Source organism: Doryrhamphus excisus, linkage group LG2 (assembly GCF_037039965.1).
Source record: "Doryrhamphus excisus strain RoL-2023G ecotype Guam linkage group LG2, RoL_Dexc_Guam_v1.1, whole genome shotgun sequence".
Taxonomy (NCBI): domain Eukaryota; kingdom Metazoa; phylum Chordata; class Actinopteri; order Syngnathiformes; family Syngnathidae; genus Doryrhamphus; species Doryrhamphus excisus.
This window is the reverse complement of record NC_136358.1, coordinates 6,845,479-6,872,694: the sequence shown is the minus strand read 5'-3', so window position 1 is coordinate 6,872,694 and position 27,216 is coordinate 6,845,479. Positions and strand designations below refer to the sequence as shown.

General features: G+C 40.3%; 3 protein-coding genes across 5 annotated transcripts in view; all 3 read right to left on the bottom strand.

Moving 5' to 3' along the window:
• Positions 1-10,571, bottom strand: part of col25a1 (collagen type XXV alpha 1 chain) — a 100,292-nt gene extending 89,721 nt beyond the window's left edge. The window contains exons 1-2 of the mRNA XM_058067133.2: positions 9,830-10,571; positions 9,671-9,740 (exon numbers count right to left, since the gene is read on the bottom strand). Coding sequence (XP_057923116.2) covers positions 9,671-9,740; positions 9,830-10,102 — 343 coding nt within the window. The 5' untranslated portion in view covers positions 10,103-10,571. The remainder of the gene's footprint in view (positions 1-9,670; positions 9,741-9,829) is intronic.
• Positions 10,572-10,659: 88 nt separating this feature from the next.
• On the bottom strand, positions 10,660-18,556 carry larp7 (La ribonucleoprotein 7, transcriptional regulator). Its single transcript, XM_058067017.2, has 13 exons — positions 18,398-18,556; positions 18,020-18,216; positions 17,855-17,955; positions 16,997-17,080; positions 16,006-16,170; positions 15,833-15,935; positions 15,516-15,770; positions 15,094-15,241; positions 14,877-15,019; positions 14,702-14,793; positions 13,392-13,551; positions 13,232-13,323; positions 10,660-13,162 (listed from the first exon to the last, which is right to left on the bottom strand). The coding sequence occupies exons 2-13, from the start codon at positions 18,213-18,215 to the stop codon at positions 13,085-13,087; spliced, it is 1,617 nt and encodes a 538-aa protein (XP_057923000.2). The 5' UTR covers position 18,216; positions 18,398-18,556; the 3' UTR covers positions 10,660-13,084.
• An 897-nt stretch (positions 18,557-19,453) lies between these two features.
• adamtsl3 (ADAMTS-like 3) overlaps positions 19,454-27,216 on the bottom strand; it is a 62,781-nt gene continuing 55,018 nt past the window's right edge. For all 3 annotated transcript variants that reach the window (XM_058067028.2, XM_058067030.2, XM_058067029.2), the window contains 9 exons: positions 25,377-25,764; positions 24,705-24,858; positions 23,848-24,634; positions 23,647-23,774; positions 22,826-22,910; positions 22,086-22,290; positions 21,567-21,676; positions 21,250-21,470; positions 19,454-21,183 (listed from right to left, as the gene is read on the bottom strand). In XM_058067028.2, the coding sequence (XP_057923011.2) occupies positions 21,074-21,183; positions 21,250-21,470; positions 21,567-21,676; positions 22,086-22,290; positions 22,826-22,910; positions 23,647-23,774; positions 23,848-24,634; positions 24,705-24,858; positions 25,377-25,764 (2,188 nt within the window). In that variant the 3' untranslated portion in view covers positions 19,454-21,073. The remainder of the gene's footprint in view (positions 21,184-21,249; positions 21,471-21,566; positions 21,677-22,085; positions 22,291-22,825; positions 22,911-23,646; positions 23,775-23,847; positions 24,635-24,704; positions 24,859-25,376; positions 25,765-27,216) is intronic.

Sequence of the window (27,216 nt, the reverse complement as noted above, 5' to 3'; positions counted from 1 at the left end):
AAGCACCTGTCTATGGGGAATCCTTTAGCGTCTGCAAGCCCCCTACAGCAGCACTGTTGTTGGACAAATCTGTTTTTGTTTTGTTTTTCTATTGCAAAAAAGCAATCCCAAATGATTGTTTGCCTGCACATGAAAGCAACCTGGAGGAAGTGTTTTTTTTTTTTTTTTCTGCCAAAGCTTAACCAGACTTCAACCACAGTGTTGACACATCATAAAACGTCATATTTTAAGAGGGAAATGCTCCTAACTGGGTGATAAAACCTTCTTTGGCAACTAACAACATGAAAAAACTGTATGGTAACTTTAAAATTATCTGACTTTGTAGATTTTTTTTCTTAGGTCTTGTTATTACCTCTTGCCAAGTGCAGCACGGAGGTTAAATACCTATCTTGGAAGTTCTGAATGGATTTGGATTACATTTTTCAGGAATTATCGGAAATGGGATATGGAAGAACTGATAAAATTTTGGGAGTGATCCAGCTCACCGTCTTCTTTAACATGGCAAGATAGATAATAACTCCACAATAAATGGACAGAGCACTTGTTCGGGACATGCTCATACTAGATGTTAGCATGCTAATACTAGAATGTTAGCATTTAGTTAACATTAGTTAGCATTGCTAACATTTTTATACAAACTAGCATTGTTTTGCTATTTTTGGCTTTTGGGCTTTTTTATGAATATAAACTTAAGCAGACACATAGCGCTATAATGCTAGTTGTTAGTATGCTAACATAATTATACTAACATTTTTTGCATTTTCAGGAGGTAGGCACTTATATAAAAAAACAAGGAATCTAAATATGTTTATATTTGTTCTTACTTTTGTTGTCCCATGTTTGTGATATACTTTGGAAGGAACAAATAAGTTTGACTCTTACAAGTTGGTATTACTTACTGCCACCTACTGCTTGGGAGTATGAAATACACATTTTAAACCTCGTGTACTGCAGAAATTGCTATGAATATCATTAAATAATACATTTGACATTCTATGAAGGCTTTATAATTATAAAACGAGGCCACAGCTGGACACCACTAGGATTTCCTAGTGTCATATCTGCCCCCCCCCCACCAAACAGAGCCTGTGTTGTTTCTGTCTTTTTTTTTTTTTTATGGAAACGACTTCCTTCGCCTCTTGGAAGACTGCAAAAAAAGGAAGTCAAAAGGCAATAAAGTGCTTTTTTTTTTTAAATAGGATGTAGAGTGCTCAAAGATTGTTTACTGCTGAGTCTGATCATTTGCTTTGTGCAATCAGCGCTGCATTGGCCAGAATCAGCACCTCCTTTAGCAAATGACCCAAAAATGTGTGGCGAGTGGATGGTTTTGATGAAGAGACAGCATGAGTACACAAGGAGGAGTCAGACTTAAAATAAAATAAGGTGAAGAGGACTAAATGGGCGGTGTAAGTGATGTGGCTTGTGGTGGATGTACGGTACATACACATCATGCATTAATATTGCAGTAAGGACACTTGAAGGTGCAGTAGGTGAGAGTGGAACCACCACCTAAAATATCCTTCAACGGCAATGGTGATGTTCATTTCAATCATGCTTAAAGCGACATTTAAGTACATCATGTTTAGTTCACACTTGCACAAATTGTTTTTTGTTTTTTTTTTGTTACCTAGTAACACAAAAATACCAAATATTTTGGTATTGTATTGTACAGACGAACAAACCATGGCTTTGTATGACTTGACTTAGACTTACTGTCTCATACTGCCTGGGAAAGTAAAATACAGAGCCTTTGCATCATGTTAATGACTTAAAAATAATTGCTAAATCATTGCTAATCAATCTTTGTGGATGGAGCGCATCCCAACATGTCCTGGTGGAACGTTGGACAAACTGTGTCTTCATGTACAACAGAACTGGCTTTGATAGCAAGTGCAAATATTGACTTCTCCAGGATGGTTTCACTGCTGGTAGGGGGAAGCATTTAAGGAAGGGGGAGGCGTCCCCAAGAGATGGAATTTGTGTGTGTGCGTGCCCTGAATACACAACAGTGATGCATCCCATATGAAAATGAAAATATTTTTTTCAAAGATTATTGAAAAGAAAAGTTGAAAAAAAAGTGGAAAATTAACAAAACAAAAAGGGCAAAGACCAAAGTTTATACTAAGACTATACTTTTTCACTAACATCACAAAGCTGAGATGCAGTTTTATCTTGAAATATACACTGTATAACTTATAAAACGTATATATTGCTTTACAAAATACCAAAGTGGCCCTTGTACCTTGAAATTATTCATGGTAGGTGAAATGGAGATGCTGTGGGACACGCCACATTTAGAATCAATAACATTAGCATGCTAATACTAGAATGTTAGCATTGCTAACATTTTTTATACAAACTAGCATTGTTTTGCTATTTTTGGATTTTGTCTTTTTTTATGAATATAAACTTAAGCAGAAACATAATTATACTAACATTTTTAGCATTTTCAGGAGGTGGGCACTTATATAAAACAACAAGGAATCTAAATATGTTGATAAAAGTATGTAGGACTAATATTTATGGTCTAAATCCCAATATGGCGTTTGGCAGAGGTCTACGCTCTCTGAGTGTTTTCTAGCAGTAACCAATAAATATTCAAAAATATAAACAAATAAACATATTTGTTCTTACTTTTGTTGTCCAATGTTTGTAATATACTTTGGAAGGAACAAATAAGTTTGACTCTTACAGGTTGGTATTACTTACTGCCACCTACTGCCTGGGAGTATGAAATACACATTTTAAGATTAAGATGCCTTTGAGTTGAAAGTCGACACAAATGCACCTGAAGTCCTATTCAAAAGATGAACCATTTTGCTTTTTCTTCAGCTTTATGAGTGGCTTGGTTACGTAGTAGGAGCTCTCATAATTAATTACCTTATTTTGGTCTGTAAACAGGAGATTTGGTGGTGCACTGCGGAAGAATACGCGCCGTCTACTACCTACTATCTCTTTTTTGCAAAAAAAACAAATAAAACAAAAAAAGGCTACTATCCACCGAACCACACCAAAACAACATCAGCAAACTCGACATTCCTCTCTGCACGCAGCCACTCTCAGGACCCATGTCATGTTCTTAAGCAGTCACAAATCACAGAACTCTTGAACACTACAGTACACATATAACTGCCAGGTCAGGAATGGAACTTATACGCAACACGAGAACCACCTGCAGATGTCCGCTATTCACAGGGGTTACGTTCCAAGCCCCCTTGTGAATGACAATAATAATATGGACGCACCCATAAAAAGCCCGAAAAATGCCTATTTTTGACACTCTATATACCAGATTTAGGGAACCTATGGCTCATGAGCCAGATGCATCTATTTCTTAAATGATGTTTTTTTTTTTCATTTTTCTGAATCATAATTGTTGTTAGAATGTCGTATTCTGGTGTTAAACGATGCCAAAGTTTCAGATAATGAGGTTTGTGCATTTGGATGGATTATAATATATAATATAGGACTCGAGTAGCTCTCCAAAGGGTTTATTTATTCATTTATTATCAACTATACTGACAAAATTAGAAAGTGGGGTTTGGCAGTAGTCTGGAAGTCTTTGGGAACGCTTGGGAGTGTTATCAATCACAGCAGAGTGGGCGTGTCTGGAGGTGGGCCGTGGGTGGAATACATTTTAGGAAATACAGCTGGAATAGGTGCAGATTCTGGATGATCTAGAAAGCTTTGAGTTATCGTGTGTTCACAATAGGTCCCCTTTAACAAAATAACATTTCCTTTTTTCTTGCCGACATTTAAAGTAAAACATCAGTGTTAAAAATAACATTTGAAATATAGAATATTCTTACGCATTTTAATCCAGCCACCGTCTACTGCAGTAGACAATAATCAAAACTTGATTATTGGATAATGCTTCCCAAGTCATTAAGATGTCAAGAAATAAAGTTTCCCTACTTTTAATGAAACAGTCAGTTAGCTGATTCTGCAGAACAACATATTAATGCACCCCCCCAATTTTAAATATTAAACATTTTCAAGCATAAAAATTATCAAATGACTTAAAGTTTACAGTTTAAGGCAATACAAGACCATGAACTGTACTACACTGGCCACTAGGTGTCACTAGTAACATGTACCAGACTTGATTCAACGCTTTTTTCGAGGTACTTATCTCACAACAGGCATAATAATAGTCATCAACATCACAAAAACATAACCTATTGTTGTGGCCGTACACCAGCTAAAACTCAACTCTGAATCCCTGATGTCACTTCCTGTGCACACACACGAGCATTCTTTTCTTTGATCATATCTACTATATTTAGTAATAAAAATATAGGGGTGTTATTTCATGTTTTCTATGCTCTAACTACAAAAATATTGAGTTGAAACATTGATTTCTACTTTGCAGAAATGCACTTTTGGTCGGGTCTGGATCCAATTAACAGCAATAAACGAGGGAGTCCTGTACATCCAAAATAATTAAAGTTATTTTCTGTTGATTGGCTGGGAGAAGTCACATGCTTCTGCTGTTACAAAACACAGTAAAACACAACAATTGTGTTCTACTTGTTAAAGCTATGTTCTACTGTATAAAATATTCTCATTTACGTTAAGTTAAGAAAGCTGCATTATTTCTCTAACATTACAAGGCAGACGAGTGCAATCAGAGGTGATACTCTACGTACAACAACCACGTTGCCCACACAACCAAATAAATAATAGTGGAATATCAAATTAGGGAATGCAGAAACCCAAATTGCGGATTGGATTTCAGCTTCAGCATGCGCTTGCTGTCATCTCCAATATCCCCCTGCTTTCATGTAACATAATAAATGACGAGGAAACACATGTGTCGGTATTCCGAGCGGAATATGCCACAGACTGGGTTGTTATTCCACCAGTGGCTCTCAGGTGGAGGTCCAGTCTTACAGGACCCGCTGTCCGACCGCAAATGTCACAGTCCAGTGACTGCGGCGGTGTCGCTTTTCATTTTCTTGCTAGTGAAGGTCACTGAGGTCACCCTAATGTACAGTACGCTGGAAAATGCAGCAAATTAATTTCTTCCCCCTGAGGAATTCTTGGCTGCTGTTTTTCTTTCCTTGCTCGGTGGCCAGGCCAAATGAACCAGCCGGATATGAAGCCACATCTGAGGCACCCGACTGTTTTGGATTGTAATGCCAGGCCTGCCTAGATGGGCATGAGAGAGAGCGAGGATAGCGACTGTGTAGTAATAGTCAAACACTAATCAATTCCAGGACAATTCAAATAATCAGTTCCAGAGTCAAACTGTGGCCATCATATAGTATTAACACTAGAAGCATCACCATACTTCCCAGTTAAACTCCACTCTTGTATTGCTTCTTTTCACGGCGCTTAACTTCTTCTTACACTTGTATAACTGTTCAGAATATACCGCAAGTGTGACAAGAGGTAAACCACAGCTTTACATTTACTACACTAGATTTCATTTCAGTGCTGTGTATACATAGAATTAAAGGCTTGTAGCGCTCATAAGCTATTTTAGGGTTGTTGTTTTAACTCAATTTACCTGGGGGCCACTGGAGCTAGGGTCTGGGTAAGGCTGGGCCGCATCAGGTTTCCCCCCCCCCAAAAAACGCATTTATTAAAAACAGAAAAATATACAAACTTTTTCAGTGCTTTGGTTCTGATTTTCTACAAGAAAAGCTCTGATAAAACATTCCACTGTTCTCATATATCTTAATTTTTATTTTTCTGCACAAAAAAAGATGAAAAATAAATAAACAAATCAAGAATAAAGAAAATCAATCAGTAATAAATAAATATAATAATAATAATAAAACGGCAAATAATAAAAACTTAAGAAACCACATATAGTTGGTGGGTAGACAAATTATTTTCTTCAGATTAAAATGAACAAAGCATTATTAGAGCCCTGTAGACATGACAAAACACGACTATAGTCACATTTATACTCTTTTTATTTACAACATATTGCGCAACTGCAGGGTCTTGAGACACATGCTAACTCGCAAACTAGAGAGCTAGCGACCTAAACGGTAGCCTTCAAGTCATTTCCTTTAAACTTAAATAGCCAAAAACTTACCACTTCCACACGGATAGGGAGGATAACTATTAACAGTTATTTAACCTTTAACATGAACATTAATCAAACGTAATAATTTTTTCTGGGTACATGATACCATAAAGCATCCATATCAAACTTGCGCGGCCCGCACTAATATTAAACTTTTATATCAAGGCGGGGGCCTCAAACTAGTGTCCTGCGGTCCACATTTGGCCCGCGGGCCGCGTGTTTGAGACCACTGTCCTAAAGTAACACTTCAAGCCTGTTTTGGATTATATCAAGTCCCTGGCAGATTGAATTAAAAGAGCAAATACTGTATCTGTGGGCGTCCACAGATGTTGCCCTGAACTGAAACAGTCATTTCTTTTAGATGTAACAAAATTCACACGATTTCCCCCGTCAATGCTAATTGCAGGTACCACACAGCGTCGTCTGGGACATTTTTATGACTTCCTGTATGGTTTCTTGCAGGGTTTTTTTTTTTCTATAAAAAATGGCTCCCATCTGAAGACTGACTCACAAAGCCAGTCGACTTTATGTAAATGGCCGATATATATAAGACCGTAGACGACCACAGAAAATCCCACTGGCTACCGTTGGTAATACTTAGGGTCTAATAATAAATTGGGCTCATATGAAACTGTCCTAAGATGTGATAAAAGTACTGTACCATTATCAAACAAAAGCCCGGCTGTGCCCTGAAGTGGGGGTGGGACATTAACATTAAAGACCCCCCCACACACACACATTAAACTTTCACTGAATAGCAGTGTAGGAAGTGAACTTAAAGGACAGCCTCAGTCGCAGGATGAGCGGGTGTCAGAGGGCACCAGCAGATGAGACGTAGAGTCTGTGAGCTGGCTTTTGTGGTTGGTCTGAATCCCACCACCCCCCCCCAAGACAACCCACAACCTCACCCCAGAGAGGGGACATCAAGGGATCCAACAGATGCTATTTGAAAGTGCAAAATAACTGGACAAAGATTGCACTCGAATGAGCCAAACAAGAACATTACAATACAGACACTATAGATAGCAACTTAGTATATGGAAATTACCAGGGATGGCTTGAAGTTTGCAAAACTATTTTCAGGTAGTTATTAATCGTTAAAAGGAAGCCATTTGACCACAAATGAAAACATCAGAAGCATATGATTTTTTGGGTTGTTATCAGTAGTTTTTACATTGCTTTTGTGTGAAAACAGCTAAAGCATTGATAAAAAAAAAAAAAAAAGCTAAGAGTGTAATTTTGGATTAAATCTATAATACGAAATGAAAGCACCCGCTAAACACGAAAAAAAAACAAACATAAGAAGGTGTTTTCCAATGGCTCAAAACAGCGATAATAATACTGAAAATTATAACAATATTACTCAAAAATGAATAATTCTATAATAAATGGAATAAATATAAAACATCGCAATAAAACAAAAGATGTCCTGGCTGGTCCACTGTGTATATGTGTAATATGTAAACATATTATCATTACATGTAATATTATACAATTAGACACTATTATTAGGGCTGTAAAAATTTTTTTTACTTTACATCAAATTAATCTTGATTAATCACCATTTGCCACTGTGTGTTTTCTGTATTTTATGAACAGAAAATGAAATGACAACACATATTTATACATATTTGTATGTATTAACATCTAAATGAACTGACAATTGTAATCAAGCTAACACTTGTCTGAAAATCACACTGTAAAAGTGTTATTGGAAGCAATGAGGGGTTGTGTTCAAAGACAGCGGGTCATTTAAGTTGAATGCACATGCACGCACAATTACAGTATATCTTGTGATGTTCGTAGTGTCCCTGAATGTACAAAATGTGGACACCCAAGTGATGGATGTGGAGTCACCATTTTCTAATATTACAAGCTTGCACTTTCATTTTGAACCCAAATTATGACTTATTGTGGCTTTAATTAGCCCCCCCACACAAGGAGCCGGGCTTTCAACTTCCTTTTTGTACTGAAAAAGCCAACGGAAAATGTTAGGGACACGTGAGAAGAAGCGGGGGGACTTCTCCATTCAGAGAATGCCCTCAGGTTGACATGCAAGGATAAAAGAAGGAAAAGTGTGCCAGCCTTTTTTCAAAAAGATTCACTGCCGCTCCTTTCAGCCGCTCCATCCGCATCCATAGACTAACAACATAAAAAGAGGAAAAAAAAGGTACATCTGCGCTATTTCTAGCTTTTTGCCCTCCATAATGAACCTTCACATCGAGAACCACTCATGATGAGTCATCAGGATGATCCAATCTGAAGGCTTTTCATGCTTTAAAATGAGTCGCTATATTCCAATCAAAAGTCTAATTGCACTGCAAACTTTTCCAGGCCTCCTAACGTCTAACCAGAAGCACCTGGAAGTCTGCTCAGCGTTCCCCACCACTCACTAATTAGGGCACAACCAAAGAAACCGCACAGACGCTTTAATTCAAAAGAAGCTGACACTTATTAATTCTGTGCATGGACTGTAACTGTAGCTGGAGCCCCTGTGGGATTACACACCTTGTCTGGTACACTTTGGCCACTAGGGGGAGACAAGGCTGGATCTATTTTAGCAGGAATTATTTTATGTTGATATATAACATTTACAGTCAACATTTTCACCAATAAGGGAACACTAAGTGGAGACTACCTAAAGTGAAGATATGTTTGCTCAAAAGTATGGATGATTACCTGCGAACAAAAAGCCTGGGGACACAGGATCTGCCCCGTTATGATGCAAAGTTTCGTACTTTGCATAGGCATAATAATTATTGTAATAATAAACACATTATAATCAAAGTTTATCTTGTCAACAGAACACAACACTCACCACCAAAGCACAGTCTGCTACTTAATCCATCAACAATGGAAGGTTGAATTTCATACACAGTAACGGCCACTAGAGGGCAGTCTGCCATAGAGGTAATTAAACACAGAGAAGTAGGAGTATTTTCGGGTTTTTTTAGCTGTAGTGCACAACGGCTGCCACCAGAGGGCAGTCAGCAGTTAAGGGTACTTTTTTGTGTAATCATGTCAACAGAGCGTTTGATAAAAACGTTAAGTTTCAAACTATATTTGTAGTGCACAAGAGCCGCCACTAGAGGGCAGTGTTCTACAGAAGCATTTAAATGAATGGAAATGAAATCTGTGCAAACGTATCAAACAATCGGAAAATAATTATGTAGCGCACAAAAACCGCCACCAGGGGGCAGTCAGCAGCCACAATGCTAGCAATGCTAATAACACACATTTCCCGCACATGTGTATAATCTTGTTTTTCGTTAATTACACACTGCTGTCAATGTGATACACAACCAAAACAAAACATTTGTCCACACACATCAGAGGTGCCTACAATCTGCATTCATGGTTCGCTTTTAAGCTTATTTTTAGCCTCCAAACATCTAGTATAAGCTGTCAATCACCATGCCAGGACTTGAATGAAGTGAATCATGACTACAACTTCAAAAAAAAAGAAGAAACATACACCAATGCCATCTCATGTGTCTGCTTTTCAATCCAACAACATGCCACTCAGCGCCTCTATGTATAGAAGGGCCGCTGTTGTTCAAATGTTAACTGTCAGCTGCCTGCATCCATCAGAGTGCACCAATGTGTCATTGAATGCAGCACAAGTCTTACCTGGAGGGCAGTTGCATTCAGGTGATGCTTGTCTGGCCGTCCTGATCTTGGCAAATTGCTCATAAGAACGCTGTGTGGGGTTCAATGAAGAGGTGATGTCAGCATGGTTTGATTGACATGTGCATTGATTCATACAGGGGATGAGGGTGGGGGGGTTACCTGGGTGAACATCTGGTTGAGTTTTTGCTCAATCAATGCGTCCAGATCAGCAGGGGCGCGCGTAAAGGTGTCCGCTCCATGCTCCAAGCCCACCAGCCGGCGCCTGACGTCGGCGGCGTGGATGCTGAGCACGATGCAGAAGGCGACGGACGCCACGGAGCACACCGACGGGATGGCGCTCAGGCCAGCCTCTGCTGCACGACTCCTTTTCCGTGGGTCCACTTTGGTGTCCATGTTCCCCGCGGATGCTCCTCTCTCCCCCTCCAGCTCCATTGGAATAACCGGTGCAGCTTCAATGACGTGCAACCTTTTTTTCCCTGCAGTGAGGCGTTCACTTGCTGCAAAACTTGTTGCTCAGAGAAAGGGGTTGAGGAATTGCGTGGAAGTGAAGGCAGCGTGGGCACTCGGAGGTTTTCCACGCATACACACCCCCCACCCTCCCTTTGCAACCTCGTTATGGCAACAACACGCCCCCAACTCCTGCGCTGCACAATTCAATCGTGCTGCTTTGCAATAAAATAAAATAAATAAAAGTGGCATTTAAATATCCAACTTTGAAAAAAAAACTCACCATTAAAGTCGAATACCTTTCCCCCTAACCTAATCTAACAGTTGCATTAAAAAACGGCATTTAGGACAACATTTTTGTGGCATGTCAAGAGCATCGACGATAGAAATAAATAACGATTACGTTATTCACGTTTTAAATCTACTCGGGAAAATGTCGCCATCTAGTGGACAGGATGAGTAGAGCAATGCTCTTTACTGCACATTGTATCTTAAAAAGGGACATACGCTTCTTTAACAAGCTGAGGGTGAAATGCTACATAACATGTTATCATTTAACAACACAATTAAATATACAGATGATTGCAAAGGCTATAAAGAAAATCCATCAGAATTTGTGCAAAAAGGCTGCCATCAGTGGGCAGTCTGCATTTTGGGTGCAAATACTATTATGTTAAATTACATACAATACCAAAACATATCTAATACAAATGATAATGTAGGTATTCTCTAATTATTCTACATCCTAAAGTAATGTTAGTGGTAGTACTGACAGAGGGCAGGTAGGGAGTAGATGCATGTAAACGTGGGAACATTGAATTATTGTTCTGGGTAACAGGAAAAAAAAAAATATAAACAAGACAGATGGTGAAAGAAAATTATTTTAAAAGTTGGGAATTTTTTAAACGTTTGTCTCCAAGTGCACATGACACACGTTATTGGAAGGCAGTCTAGTGGGTGGGCTGTGAAGGATTTGAATATATGTATGTGTCTATGAATCATGCATACACAGGTCAGGTCAGCTCTTCTGCGTCAGCAAGCAAAACACCCACCAAAAGATGTGAGCACATTTCAAAATATTTAAAAATGTTAAACAATAGGAGGAAGTCAAATTTGTGCGTGGGAGCGCTCAACACTACTATATACTCTCTAACAATTCAGTACTTATGTGTATAAAAAAGTACTTATACACAGTGCAAGTAAACAAAAACAACATATCTACAGCAAGTTAACACATCACATAAATCAACTTCTACTTCCACATGGGTGATAAACAGCTAAGAGGTAAACAACACAAACTGTTATTTACAAGTACTGCAAAGCATGCTGGGTAATCAAACAGAAAAAAATATGAGCTATGAATAATGAAACATCAATTCCACCCTCAGCCATCTCTGTGTGGAGTTCTCCCCGTGCATGCGTGGGTTTTCTCCAGGGAAACCGGTTTCCTCCCACATTCCAAAAACATGCTAGATTAATTGGTGCCTCCAAATTGTCCATAGGTATGAATGTGAGTGTGAATGGTTGTTTGTCTATATGTGCCCTGTGATTGGCTGGCGACCAGTCCAGGGTGTACCCCGCCTCTTGCTCAAAGACAGCTAGGATAGGCTTCAGCACCCCCCGCGACCCTCGTGAGGAAAAGCGGTAGAATAAGAATGAATGAATAATGAAACATTGGATATCAAGAGTATGTTATGTCCTTGTTTACATCCCTGACGACGACCTCCACATATTTTGCAATTAGCAAAAATTAAACATGGCAAAATGTTACGAGACAGAGTACAAGCCACCCAGCATGTCTTGCGGCAAAACTATAGGTGGAATTTTGGCATGGGTAATTTGCATATATATCTGCATGCACCCGTTTAAAAAAAGGACACAGCTGGTGGATCACATTAAGATTCTCATATAAAACATATAAAATACAAACATTAATGTTTATCCATAACATTAAATATTTAATATTTTTTCCCTCAACTCATCATTTTTTAATGAATTTTCTGTTTTAAATTTTAGTGCATCGTTTTGCACACTACAATAATCAATTCTCTATTTGCGCGCATTATTAATCAAAATGCTTGTTTCCTTTAATGCAGAGGTAGGGAACCTATGGCTCGGGAGCCAGGTAGGGCTCTTTTGATGACTGTATCTGGCTCTCAAGCATTTTTTACCACAATAAAAATGTATTTTTGCTAACATTTTAAAGTAAACCATCACAGAAATGACTGTTAAAAATAATATTCAAAATCAACAACTTTCTTATGCATTTTAATTCGTCCATCTATATTCTGCTGCAATACAGCCAACCATATCTATCTTTCCTGATGATATTTTCCAGGTCAAACACCGAAACTTGATTATTACTGGGTAATGCTGTAGTCTACCTCGGTCATTGAGATGTCAAAAAAACATGTAAATGTAAACTTTCCTCCTTTAGTCAAATAGCTAAAGCTACAGAACCAAGCCTTCTGGCGAAGATGGCCAAAAGAATGAAATAAGTCTACGGAGTACAGTGCAAAACTATACAGCAGCAGAAGTTGTATTAATGGCAACAAGTATTTGATTTATTATTAGACACTGCGCTGGCCACACCCCATTGGCGTGGGGTAGTGTGCCTGGTCTACGTAATTAGAGCCCATTATATCTAAAACTGTTGGTCTTACATAAAAATGCACACATTTTATTGCATTCAATGTTTAAAAAAATGTATATGGTTCTCACAGATACACATTTTAAAATATCTGGCCTTCATGGCTCTCTTAGCCAAAAAGGTTCCCGACCCCTGCTTTAATGCATACTCCAGACATGCACCTTTTTAATGATTAATTAAATAGCCTTACTGTAAAATTACATTAAAAAAAAACAAATTGTCACATCTCCGCTGGGGGAATCAATCACAGAAATCTATCATGTTCGATACAGACCACTGCCATAGGAAAAACCTGCTGGCGTGTAAAAGTAGAGCAATCAGTCATCTTGGAAGCGAATGTGCTTATGAGCCTCCTTTGCCCGAGCCATGATGATCTTCTCCGCTTTGGATATGAGCTGAAATGAAAGCGTAAAGTTTAAAGTGAGCATTGGCTACAGTGTTCAAAGTGGATCGTGTCATCTCACCTTCTCTATGCCCCTCTTCTTATCCCTGGGACGGTTCAGTCTGCCCTGACGATCCACAAGGATCTTCTGCCAGTATCTTTGTTCGTGGTCACCTTTGGCACAAAACACATTTGTGTCCTGTCAACAAATTCCATGGAATAGAAGAAAATATGTTTCCCACCTGAGAGGATCTCCAGTTGCCAACTATGTTCTCTCTGCAGGTCAGCCCCGGCATCGCTGACAGCCTGTGCTTCCTCCGAGCTGTGGAAGCGCACAAAGCCCTCGGCATCTCCTTCCAGGACGTCCACATAAGCAACAGGGGAGATTTTGGAAAGCGTATCCTACGTGGAAGGTAAAAGTCGGCAATGCAAACGTTGCAAGCACCACAGTAAAAAAAAACAAAACAATTTCTTTGCGGCCTACTTCAACAACAAACTAAAATACACAGATTTTCTCTAAACGGAGAAAGTTCAGCACAGTTGCTTCACTTCCAAGGAGTGGCTGTCCTGTGAAGATGACTGCAAGAGCACAGCAGATAATTTTCAGTGAGGTAAGAAAAAGAACCTTTTGAGTGTCAACTGAAGACATGCTGACAAATCTACCATACGCGAGACATGACACAAGAATGGGGATCATGTGGGAGAACACCAAGGAGGACGCCATTGCTGCACATTTGAAGTTTGCTAAAGAGCATTTTGATGTTCCACAGCACTACTGACAAAATATTCTATGGACAGAAGGAAAGTCGAATTGTTTGGTAGGGACACACATCATTTGTGGGGGAAAAATGGCACAGCACACCAACTTCAAAACCTTGTCCCAACCATGGACTCTGGTGGAGGGAGCATGATTTTATGGGCATGCCTCGTAAATGAAAATGCTATAATCAATGGGAAATTAATTAATTTTATAATCAAATATTTATACTGATAGACTTTGCTGAAGAACCAAAGGTTGAAGCTCAAAAGAGGATGGGTGGATACACTATGACAATGATCCAAATACAGAAGCAAATCAACAGAATGGCTTCAGAAGAAGAAAGTACGTGTTCGAGTGGCCCAGTCGTGACCTTAAGAGACATATTCACACCAGACATCCCAGGAATCTTGCTGAAGTGCAACAGTTTTGGAAACAATGTAGTTCCTAAATTCATCCTGATGGTTGTCTGTGTGTGTCTGATCTGCAACTACAGAAAACGTTTGGTTGAGGTCATTGCTGCCCACGCAATTATTGCTCCAACCAGTTATTAAATCCCAAGGGTTCACTTTCTTTTTCCTCCCTGCCCTGTGAATGTTTACATGTTATTTTCAATGAAAATGTAAAAGCATTTGTTTGGGTGGTATTAGTTTATGCAAACTGTTTTGTTTATTCTTAGATTAGACTAAATTTTAAAACCAATTCATGTAGAAATGTAAGAAGTTTGAAAGGGTTCAGATACATTTCCCTTCCACTGTGTATATCCAAGACATCCTGGCTTAAATAGTACTCTACCTTGATCATCTTCCTCCCAGGAAGCGCCTTGTTGTCTGTAATCTTTAAGATGACGCCGCTGGTGAACTGGGGACCCTGACTCGCAGCCTCCACTGTACGAAAGGCAAGAAATGCAACTTTATTGTCATGTTCCCACTGGTTGAAATGGAAGTGAAGCCGGTGCTTGATGACTCACTCGTCTCAATCCGAGTCTCGCCTTCGCCCCCTGTCGCTGTGCAGCGATCTTCGCCGTCCAGCTCTGTCATGCGTTTCTTCAAAGATGACATGCTGCATTTTTGGAGCCTCAGGTACTCCGCTTTGAGGTCAAGCCACACTTTCCTGAAAAAATAAACCAAAGGTTTCTGTGTAACATGAACATGATATCATTTAGCTCATATCATTCCGACTCGTACTTGGATAGCACTCTGAGTGGAATGACCTCCTCTTCAATTTTCAGCTTTTCCTTATGTTTCTTTTTTCTCTTGCGCTTCACTTTGACCAGAGAGTCGTCTTGGTTTTCTTTGCCATCCTCCACGCCCCTCTTGCCTTCCATAGGAGCATCTGTAAAGCACAAAGTTGACATTTTCAAACACCCACTACCGTAAATGTTATATAATTTTTTAAAAAACTGATGCGGCAAGTTAGTACACAACAGTGGATGGTGCCAATTTTCAATGAAGCAAGAATCAAAGAACTTTTGTGCAGCTAAGACAAATTATGTACTTTTCTTTTCATTTCAATCTACCAGTTATTGTCTTTTGAAAAGAGGCATTGAAAAGGTGGTGTCATCTTATATTCTGGGTCAATAGTGCTTTTGTGTATTATACAAACTCACTGCTTCCTGAGGCGTCGTCATCTTTCTTCCTCATCTTGGAGGGCACTTCCGTTTCTGATTCGTCCGCTGAGTGCGAACGTCGTCTTTTTTTCTCCGATATTTCACCGGCATCTGAGTGCTGCTTCTTCTTCTTCTTCTTCAGCTGCTGCTGACCCGTCAAATCAGCTTCCATCGGCAGCACTTTGGTATCTTCAGCCGGCGTCTCCACCTTCCTTTTCTTCTTCTTGCGTTTTTTCTTCTCCTCTTCAGCTCCACCTGCAGATATTGCGCAAAGAAATAAGGAAAATTGCTTTTGTATGACAACTAAGAGGTCGTACCAGAAGGTGGATTGTCTGGTGGCAGCTGAAGTGCCTTCCCGTGTAGCGTCTTGGGAAAAATTCCAGCCTTCCTAGGCGCATCTTCAGGAGGGTTGTTCAGCATCTTAATTGAAAACCTTTGTCAGTATTAAATAGTGTCAAATATCAGCCAGGAAAACATATTAAATGATCACCTCAATGGCTTTATTTGCTTGTTCAGACGACTCAAACTCCACAAAGGCGAAACCCTTGGAGTGTCCGCTGCTTTTGTACCTTGGGATGCTCACATAAAGAACATTTCCGCATTTAGAGAAGACCTTCTCGATCCAGCTGTGAGTCACATCTTTGGGCAGAAGTTCCTTATTAAAAGAAATGGGGGTGAAAACATTAAATAAAAAAAATACAAAATTAATTAATATTAATTTATGTTATATTTGTATATAAAAGGCTTAGCACATGGAGAATGGATATTCACATAAACATCTTCCCGATATCAATGAGTCATATTTACTAGCCATTGAAACTTCCATGTTTGCATGTTCTCCCCGGGCATGAGTGGGTTTTTTCCGGGTACTCCGGTTTCCTCCCACATTCCAAAAACATGCTAGGTTAATTGAGGACTCCAAATTGTCCATAGGTATGAATGTGAGTGTGAATGGTTGTTTGTGGCCTGTGATTGACTGGCGACCAGTCCAGGGTGTACCCCATCTCTCATCCGAAGACAGCTGGCATAGGCTCCAGCACCTCCCGCGGCCCTCGTGACGATAAGCGGTAGAAAATGAATGACTGAATGAATTTAACTTCCATCTGCAGCCACTGAGTATTTGCAAAATATATCGGCCCAACAATATATCAGCCGGGCTCTAGAGTTGTTCGCGCTCACTCTCAGGAAAACACCGCCCTTATTATTTTGGCAGAGAATTTTAAGTCACAGGGCCACCTCACTCCAAAGACCATGACAGAATCAAGACACCATCAAGAGGGCCGATTTAAAAAACAAAACAAAATTACAAATGAGGTATAAACAAAAAAAAACACAAAAAATACTATGGAATAACAATTAAGCAACAGCAAATTAAAAAAAACTATTAGTAGAAAACATACAATTATGAATACTCAAAAAATAGGGGCTATAACAACTATTAGAAATATACAAAATACAGAACATAAAAACAAAATGCTTACCACATAGACTGTGCGGCTGTCCACATCATTTGGTAAATCTCCAATCGGTTTCTGCCGCCTTACTTTATCACCCTCTAAATTAACCTGAAACACAATAAAGGACCAAAAACATTTCTACCACAGTCCATTTAGGCAGCAAACAGAACACCCTGATACTTGGGGCATATATTTACTCTGCTGCAGAAAGAACAATGGATCTATTAAGAATAAGGTCTGCATTGCGGGTTTTTTTTTAATAATGATGAATACTATACAGTGGTATCTTGGTTTAATTTATCAATCTGTCCCATAAGGTCTGTCCAAAACCAAATCTCTACAAAACCTGGGGTGTAAGAAAACTGAGGTACCATTGTATTTGTTTCTTTTCCCTTCTATACCTATAAACTGTTCACAAGTGACCTGTACACAGGGTGTACTGTACACAGGGTGTACTGTAAATTGGTAAATCTACAATCAGAAGCTGTCTTCTTACTTTACCGCCCTCTAAATCACCCTAAAATACAAAATAAGAACAAAAACATTTTCGACCACAGCCCGCTGAGGCAGAAAATAACAGTAGTTCGTCATATAGCTGCCTGGGAAGTATATTTACTCCACGACAGAAAGTACAGGCCGCACGGTGAACAAGTGGTTAGCACATTAGGCACACCGTGGGGAAGCCTTCCAATTATTAGTCACAATTATTTATGTTTCACTTCTACATATCTGTAATTGATATTTGAAAATAAACCTGCATCTGTCATTTAGTAAATCTCCAATCAGAAGCTGTCTTACATTTATTGCCTTCTAAATTAACCAAAAATACTTTGTTTGTTTGTCACATTGACCAAGGAGTGTTATGGATGCATTCCCATTTACCTGGACCACGGATGAGTTTTTCAGTGCCCTGGCGATGAGCTTGGTGTCACTTGTCAGCTTCTTCATGCGATTGAAGCTTGCCAGCACACATAAGTCAACATCTAGAACACATAGCAGACGTTTCTGGATCATACGAACATTTAAGACGAATTTAGTGTGACTTACATCCATCTTCTGACTCCTCAATGAGCTTTTTCAAGAAGCGGTCCTTGCTTAAGTTTGCATCTCCGAACCAGAACTCCACTTGTTTCTTGACTTCACCCAAAAGTTGCTTCACCCTGGATCTTTTCTTCTTGTCCGTCTCATTGGTTTTACTTCTGGGCTCCGCACAACCTTCAACACCCCTCTGAGAGTCATCCATGCTGTATGGAAAATACCAAAAGAAGATTTAAAATCAAATATCTGGGCTCAGCAATGTTGGTGTTGATCAGTTTGCGACTTCGCGGGCTGGGGCCTTTTTAAAAAATACATAACAGTCCCTGCCCACTATACGTTTACTAACACGCAAAACACGGAATTAATACCAGAATAAACTCAACATACCCAAATTAAAGAGGACGAACGTGTCCAGTTAAAAACGTAGCATGTAAAAATCAAAGTGTTGCGCAAGTAGCCGCTAACTTCATCCTCAACGAATACATTTAATGCAGTCGAACAATATATACGTCACACATATGCGCCAGCCATGTGAGCGACGTCCGGTGGATCTTTCAAAATCAAAGACAAAAATTGAAAATATGGCGTGTCAGTCAAAAATGTTTATACAGTAATTTAACATACCAATAAAAGCAAAGTAAATGAAATGTGGTTAGAGTATCATTTCATTCTTTATGGCAGGGAACCTATGACTCGGAGCCGACATGGCCCTTTAATGACTGCATCCGGTTCTCAGATCTTAACACAGTACAATGCACGTTTGTTTTTCTGGGGACATTTTAAAGTTAAACCTTTTAATGTTCTACTGCAATGCCGGTCTCCAGAGCCAATGCCAGCTGTGCCACACATGAAAAGAAAAATAATCATCTGAGATTTCAAGAATAAAGTTGTAAATTTATACAAAAATACATAAATTCTGGTAAAGTTACAACAATAAAGTCGTAATATTATGTGTCATTGTGTCATAAGTAAAAATAGAGCATGAAGGAAGGAAATAAACTTTCTTTTTGTTTCAGGCAAGATTTTATTCATAATGCGGTACCAGAACAGAGCAGTTCAGCACCAGCATGTTAGCATGGCTCGCCTTCACTTCCGCCTTCACTTCCGCCTTTACTTCTGCCTTCACTTCCGCCTTCACTTCCGTCTTCCTTATCCCGCCCCTCCCATATGACCAAGGCCAAAGGTCACATAAATCCCCACTTTTCATAGCTTTCATTCTGAGAATTAATGTTCAGTTTTTACAAAGGGCGAGCATGGAATGTAATTACATAGCATGTTTATTTTCATTTTTCGTTTCTCAGCCTCATCTCCAGAACTACTGCATTCTCCACAGCTGTCAGTGACAGCAGTGCTGTTTTCTTCAACGATAGCTAAACTGCTGCCATTGTCATTTTGTGGTCAAATTAAATGAATATTAATTTTATGTTATCTTATTTGTTTGAATTTTCTGTTACCCTTCAAAGAAAACACAGTATGTTATAAAAGGAATGTGCTTCTTTTTATTACATATATAAAAAACACGGCTTGACCAGCAGAGGGAGCCCTCTGCATGTACACACAACAAGTACAACCAGCTGTAAGGACAAGAAAATATTTAAAAACCCAACCATGTATTTATTTACAAAACTATACACAAAACACATGGAAAATAAATAATGAAAACAAAAATACATATCTACACAAAGTAAGCGTATACATTATATGATGCTTTCTTCTCTTAAATCACACAAACAAAAAGCCAAGTAGTCTAACATTGCCCATAGAAATAAATAAAGAACATAATATATAACATTGCTGCTTTAATAGGCCTGATTTTATTTCCTTTAATTTGTCAATATTTGACATATTTTTAAGGGGATTATTGCAGCTAGGTGTCATTACCAGGTGACTAAACGTGCAAAAGCATACAAAGTGGTTAAGTGGATGTATGGGCAAATATCACCATGAAACACATAAAAAAGTAACTTAACCATAAGTCCTGTTCTTAACAAAAACTTAAGGAGTGCAAAACAATGGTCTTTTTTTTAATCCTCATCATATCCCCTGAATTAGTGCAAGCCCAGCAGGACTATGTTAAAATGTCAGTCAAACCAACTTCCCTACGATTTAATGTTCTTTTTTCATGACGTATGGGATGATTATACACTAAAAAAAAAGAAATACATTGGCCTTCAAAGGCAACTTTGAATGAACACCCAACTGTGTAACTGTTTTGATAAGGAGTAGCGGGAAAGCGGGTCAAAACAGCGGCGTTTTAAACTAAGTGAGTCATGTCGCTTTGCTTATCAAGTCAATATTGTGTGTGAAAGGACAGACAAGTGCTCAAAATGACTAAATGGTTCATGAGTGTGTTAAACTGTAATCACATGCCAAATTAAATATGTACTGTAAATACAGTGGCCATCAAGAATGACTTGACTTACCACATAGACTAAAACACATTATGTGAAGGGACAGAAAAATACACGCTGGGAACTTTGCTGGCTTTACAGGGTCATAAAACTGCATAAATACGGTGGCCTTTGAAGGTCTGTATTTTCAGGCAAAGTTAGTGACTTGGCTGATAAAACTGATATTATGTGTGAATTGACAAACAAATACGCAAAGTGATGCCATTTGGTAGAAATACAGTGACCTTCAGGGTGAGCCGGCGAGTGCTTTATAATGTGCTTTGATAATGTATGTGAATGGACCAAAAGTGTTATCATATTCCTTTTGCTTTGCTGATCAAACTCATATTGTTTGTGAATGGAAAAACTGACAACAATGGATAAATGGCATGTGGTTGTGCAACTGATAATTCATTTTGACACATGCTAATGGGAAATTAAGCGGCCTTAAAAAGGTTTTAAAAAAAGGCTGCATTTTAAGCCACAGCCATTTGATATTGTGTGTGAATGGACCAACAATCTGAGCACTCAGATTGGAGTTTATGGCCTACCCAAAAATGCAATGACACCCTTCCAGTGGTTCATGCATGGGTTCAGAGATGAAAGGTCCTCACCGGACCTTCTCAGCGTCCACTGAGCAGGAATGTCCATAGTCCTCGCATCCCCACGCCCCTCAAGAGTTGAGACATGACTGACAGCAGCGACTCTTAAATTGAGGCAGCGTGCACAGCTCCAACTGTCGAACCTTCTCGCAGTACCTGGTGCTGTCTCTGCACTCGCCGGCTAAAGCAATGAAAGCATCCATTACAGTAATGATACCTCTCTAAAATGTCAATAAAATGTTCTTACCTCTGCCACAAGAGGAGAGATTACAGCGCTGCCAGCTGGGAGGACGAGGCTTCCATAAGCACTGATGCTCCAGAGTCGGCCTTCCAGTCGCCTGTTGCGTGCAGACGACCCGGCGCGACTGGAAACCGTGCCGCCCGCAGGTAGCAGTGCACTGGGTCCACGGCCCGACTCGCCACTGGAGGGCGCAGGCATCTGTGGAGCAATTCCTAGTGGAACTGGGCCTGTACAGCAACACACACACACATAGAACAAAAATGAGAAACACTAAAAATGTAAAAAAACAGGAAGACATTGAGTCTTAGAGATGTTATGTTTACAGTTGAAGACCGCTGCACATCCTGTAGGCCACTTTGGTGCCATTTGAGTCTTGGCAGTAAACACGGCGATGCTGTGCAGCCAAACTGGGACCCACGCACTGACTGTTACACTGAAAGCAAATAATTAAAAATGGCTTTAGCACAAATATAATAACAAATATAATACTTCAACAGCTTTTTTTCACTTACTGTGAAATTAAATTTTCAACTCATATTGGCATATGTTTGTATATTTTTCAAGTATAGTGCTCAAGTGTTAAGTAGCTGTCTGATGAATTTAGTATGTGAATGGACAGAGTGTGTGACTTTGCTTACACTATCAAATTGACATTGTGTGTGAATGGCCAGACAAATACGTAAGGCGAGAAATACTGTAATTATACATCAAGTTGTTTGGTTTACTCCAGCTTTGTCAAACAAGAGATGCAAATACTGTGGCCTTTAATGGTGAAAAGCATACATTTTAAGCTAAAATATTACCTGAATAAATTGATATTATTATTGATTATAGAGCATTACCAGTCCCCAGGCGGTTGTAGCCCAACTGGCACAGGGCAGAATGTTACATATCCTGGTATCAGGAGGTCTCCGCCCCACACCAAAGCAATGGTGGTTCTCCATCTCCCTCAACTTGTCCTCGGGACCCCTCATGCAGCGGACACGTCTGGTCTGGGAACCTCCACCACAGCTGGCCGAACATGGCTCCCAAGGGTCCACACGCCACCTAAATACAGAGCACCGTAGTTTCATGCAGGTTTAAGATTTTCAAGTAAATTGTTTCAGAGGCGGGTGACACATTTTCTGTCAAAGATCAGCAAAAAGGTCCTTTGTGTGACGGGAACGTTGCTGCTGTTTTTAAGGGGTAGCAGCTACAGAAGTGTAATTATAAAAGGAGCGCTCTGAGAGTTCAAGAGCTTGTGCATATTGCCGTGGCAACTCCAAACTGAAATTACAAACGTGTACCTGGCGAGCAACGAAACATACAATCGTAATTAAAGGTCAAACATAAGTGGCAAGTACAAAATTATGACATTTTGGCAGGTCTGCAACTGAACGTCTTGAAGCTTTGATGGCCCACATATTTTGGGGCGGCCCTCTAGGTTAAGAATTGCTGTTCTATATCACAGGAGTTCTCTGTTGCTAATAGGAATCTGTTGCAAAAAACGCAAGTCGCTCCCAAGTTTTGCGGTCTGATTTCATCCGTTGCCAATTGTTCTGCTTTAAGAGAAAAATAAATTCATTCAATAACAGCCACCAACCTGAGGAAGCAGTCTTGTCCACTGCAAAGAGACTGGTTGCTCCTATCAGAGCAAACACCTTGGACACAGTTTCTTCCCTTGCTTCCTGAAAAAGACAAAGAATAAAAAAAGTTCTTCCCTTGACAGCCTCCTTATCCTTTTTTTCACTCAAATTAAGCATCCCAGCAGCCTATCGTCTTTGAAAACTTCCTTTCAGAGCCGTCTAATTGTTGTCATATGAGTGAGAAAAGTGCCAGAACGTAAGAACGTAAGTGGTGGTGGATGAGGCTTTGATGGCGATCCAGAAAGGTCATGCTTGGAGGAGAGAGCGGAACTCTGAGGGGACTGCACATTCCCTAATGCTGACCGAGACAGACGAGCCATTGCACTGCAATGACTTCCTGGAATCTCCAAGCCAACAAAACTGGCCCAAAAATGGCTTGCTGTTGGGGTTGTACCAGCAAAAGTAATGTTTTGGTACAGTTGATACTTGATTTTGACAGCCTGGGAACATACCCGAATCTTTTTGGTAGAGGAAAAATGTGCCTTGATGTCTAAGAAGGCGAGTGAGAAAACAGGCCTCTGCAGCAAAATGGGGGCTGTGTGGCTAACACAACTAACACGAGTGCATGCGTTGTATTTTCTGTTATTTTCTATTTATCCTGGAGGAGACGGAACAACAGTGAGCAAACAGGCCACCACAGCCAAGTGGAGACTGAAATATAATGCTGTATCTGTCTTTATTTTTGTTATTTATTTGAGAGGACATAGTAGGCATCATGAAAAGGATGGTTTAGAGTCTAATAAGTATACCAAAGAGGTACAGTAGATAAGCTTCTTACCTGTAACTTGCAACCAAGATGAGAGCGACGATGATCCGAGGCGGTTCCTGGCAGTGCAGGTGTAGAGTCCCTCATCCGCCCGGTTTGGAGACTGGATCCTAAGTGAGCCAGTCGGCAACAGGTCTATTCTGCAAAGATCAGATCTTTGCTCAATCCAATAATGATGCTTCTTTTTGTTAATGTCATCTTAATTATCCATACCTGCTGTTATAATGCAGCTGTTTTCCATTTTTCATCCAACTCAGGAAAGGTTTCGGGTACCCGAGAGTTTCACACTTCATTTCTAAAGTGGCAACAGGCTTCCGGAGCAAAACAGGAGATCCTATGTGGACTACAACATCGGAAGAGGTCACCATTCCAACTTTCCTGGATCTCTGAATTATGACAGGGATTCTGGATCTAGTCGAGTGTGTTTTTCGAAGGGGAATCTGCGGATGGTGTAAAGGAGACCCATTGGTTTCATAGTGGGGCAGCTGACTGACTAATTGACCAATGAGTTGCTCCCCTTGTTGTCTTCTCAGGTTCTCCTCAAGCTTCTGGCTATCAAGAATGAGGACATTTGGAATGGAAAGATCATCTTCCGAGGCAGATTTGACTTGGAGCAAATGCTCAACAAAACGGTCATAAGGGTGTGTGTCTTCTGTAACGGACGTCTTTCGCTTGTTGCCAATGACCTGCATGACTAAATGTTCCTGAGCTTGGCCTGCCACACATGTATACGTGCCGGTGTCAGATTCTCCAATTTGTTGGATCTTCACTAATCCCACAGAGGTGACGGACAGTTGCGGGAGACTCATCATGGGTTTCCCGTCTTTCAACCATCGTATGTTCCCCTTATGGATGTGGCGGGTAGGACAACGAAGGAGGACAGTGGTCCAGGGGAGTAGATAGGCACTCCCACCCACTACCAAATGGACCTTCTTGCTCTTCCTCCATTGAATATAGACATTCCTCTGGGCCAGTATGGTGGGTCCGGGCTTCAGAGAATCTGTGAACAAAGATTTTGGTCAGTGTCAACACAATCTTTGAAAACTCAAGCATTAGGAGTCGTCACTTACTCTTGCAGAGGCTGAGAGAACAAGGTCGGACCCTGCTGGGCCGCGCCAGAGAGGAGCAGTTGTTTGAATCGATGGTGTGATATCGTCCATCCTCGCCTTGTTTCCTGCAGACGGCCTCTAGCCTTTGGATACCATTTCCACAAGTCACCGAACACTAGACAAAGACATAAATGGTCATTTATTAAAAAAAAAAAAAAACGGCCACTGTAGTAAAGTGAATACTGTGGAGTACTAATATAGCGCAGCAAAAGGGTAAGCAGACTTTAGCATGTGTGCTAACTTCTGTTATTTATTCAGGAGGAGAATAAGGCCAATAAGGAAACGGGTCTCTGCAGCGAAGTGGAGACTGTAGACTATAACTTAACGACTGTACAGGAGCAGAGTAAACCAACGTTCACTTTTTTTTCTATGTATTTGAGAGGACACTGGAGGCATCAAGAAAATGGTCTATGACAGTGTGGAGACTGTGGACTAATCCTGCACAGGACTATACTCTGTCTCTCTGCATTACAGTTATTTACTCGAGAGGAACAAGAAAATGCATCCAAGAAAATTCTGGAAATTTCTTCAGCAACTATAAATAATACTTGGCAATGCTAATAGGGAGTAGAACCATGTCAAGCTGTGCAGGAGCCGTTCAATGGAAAAGGAGCATTACCAGACAAAGCCTACCTGGGACCAGCTAGTGACCCACTGAGGTGGACACTGCTGCTGAGTACATGTCCTCTGATTAGCTGGACTCTTGGATGGACAAAAAGTGTCAGGCAGTTCCAGGATGCTACCATCAGCCAAGCGCTGTTTGCACTGAACCAGCCTCCTCTGAAGTCCATTACCGCAGCTACCAGAGCACTGCCCCCAGTCCTGCGCTTCCCACATGGGAGGGCAGTCAAAACGGTTGCAGGCTTGGATGGGGTTTGGTTTGGGGTCATGGCAGTCATCATTCCTCAAAATCTCAGTGCTGTTGCTGTCCCGTGAGGGCTGGTGCGTACACGTCACAGTGCGGGACATCAGGCCAACACCACAGGAAGCGGAACAGGAGCTCCACTGCCCGGTTTCCCACCTATGAAGACCAAATGTTATCGTTACACGGCAAAAAAAATAGGAATAATTCAACTGTTTGTATGACAACTGGTACTGTTTCTTTGTACAGTTTATTGCTCTTTCTTAAAAATGGCAGCCTATTTTAACACAGCAGTTAGATATTGGATTCTCCAATATTCATCTAATTATATCTATCAAATAATGATGGTTGTTTCTATCCCGTTTTGAGATGTGGCAGGCGTTTGTTGGTGGGCCGGAGCTGACCCTCAACCACTGAGCAATCGCAACAGAGTAGCCTTGGTTGCGGGAGGAGGCTGCCAAATCTGACAGTTTTAGCCAAGAGAAGAAGAATGCAGATTTAATCACACAACTTGAGATTTATGGAGTATTTTATTATAGGAAACTTACTATAATGCCCCACTGGGATTCAACATCACTTTAAAAGCCCCTGAAATGAGCAGGATGGGGCCACTTTAAAAGTTTTTAACACCAAATTTGTCATGGATGACAGGATTTTGACTGCCATTTTACCAGCCAAAAAAACATCTGAAGCCTTCCATCTAGAAACCAACAACCAAAACAACTGGCAGCTACATTTCTTATAGTATCCGGTCACTTATTTATATAAGATTTTAGCTTGTTAAACTGTACATGGATTTTATTTAGTTATTGAATACAAATCAAACCAACAGTGTTGAATTTTGAATGGGCCCAGGGCCACGACAAACAGGAAAAGTTGGGCCTTGAGGTCAACAAGGTTAAGAACCCCTACGCTATTTGACAGGGAATACTATCCACAAAATGTATCCTAACGTGACTCAGTGATGCCAAAGAAAACACATCCAATATGTTTGTTGTGCATGAATACAAGACTCCAGATCAGAAAAAAAGCCTCCCAGCCTTTGGGTTTGTGTGATGCTCAGCAAGTCCAAGTGCTCCTCTCTTGCTGTCATTAAAAAATAAAGCCCTATTGTTATTTCCTGTCATGTCATAGGATGGGATGCAATCAGATGGATTGCATGTTTTCTCACAGTCCAGCAGATGCAGGTGCGAGATTTAAGGAGGCCTTAAGGAGGCACAGGAGATTGATGTGTACATCCCAGCTGTCACTGCACATTACAGTCTTAGCTAAGTAAATCAATGCAAGGCCAAGTCTTAAAAAATGAAAAAAAAAATCCTAAAATAAAATACTGAAGATGAGGAGGTGGGCTGTACGCCCTCTGAAGGAGTCATATACATGAAGGAAATAAGCTGACAAATCAAAGCCTTGCAACCTTCATCACTAAAGGGGGAGTTAGAATTACATGCTCCGACAGTATGTGCACCAACACTCTGGTTCTCCCAAATCCAACATTTAATGCACCTGATCCAGCCACGATGGGAGGAACATGCCGCTGTACACTCTGGCTCTCCTGGTCATAATAGCCGTAGGTACCCAGGAAGCCTTTACACCCATTTTGCAATTGAAGTG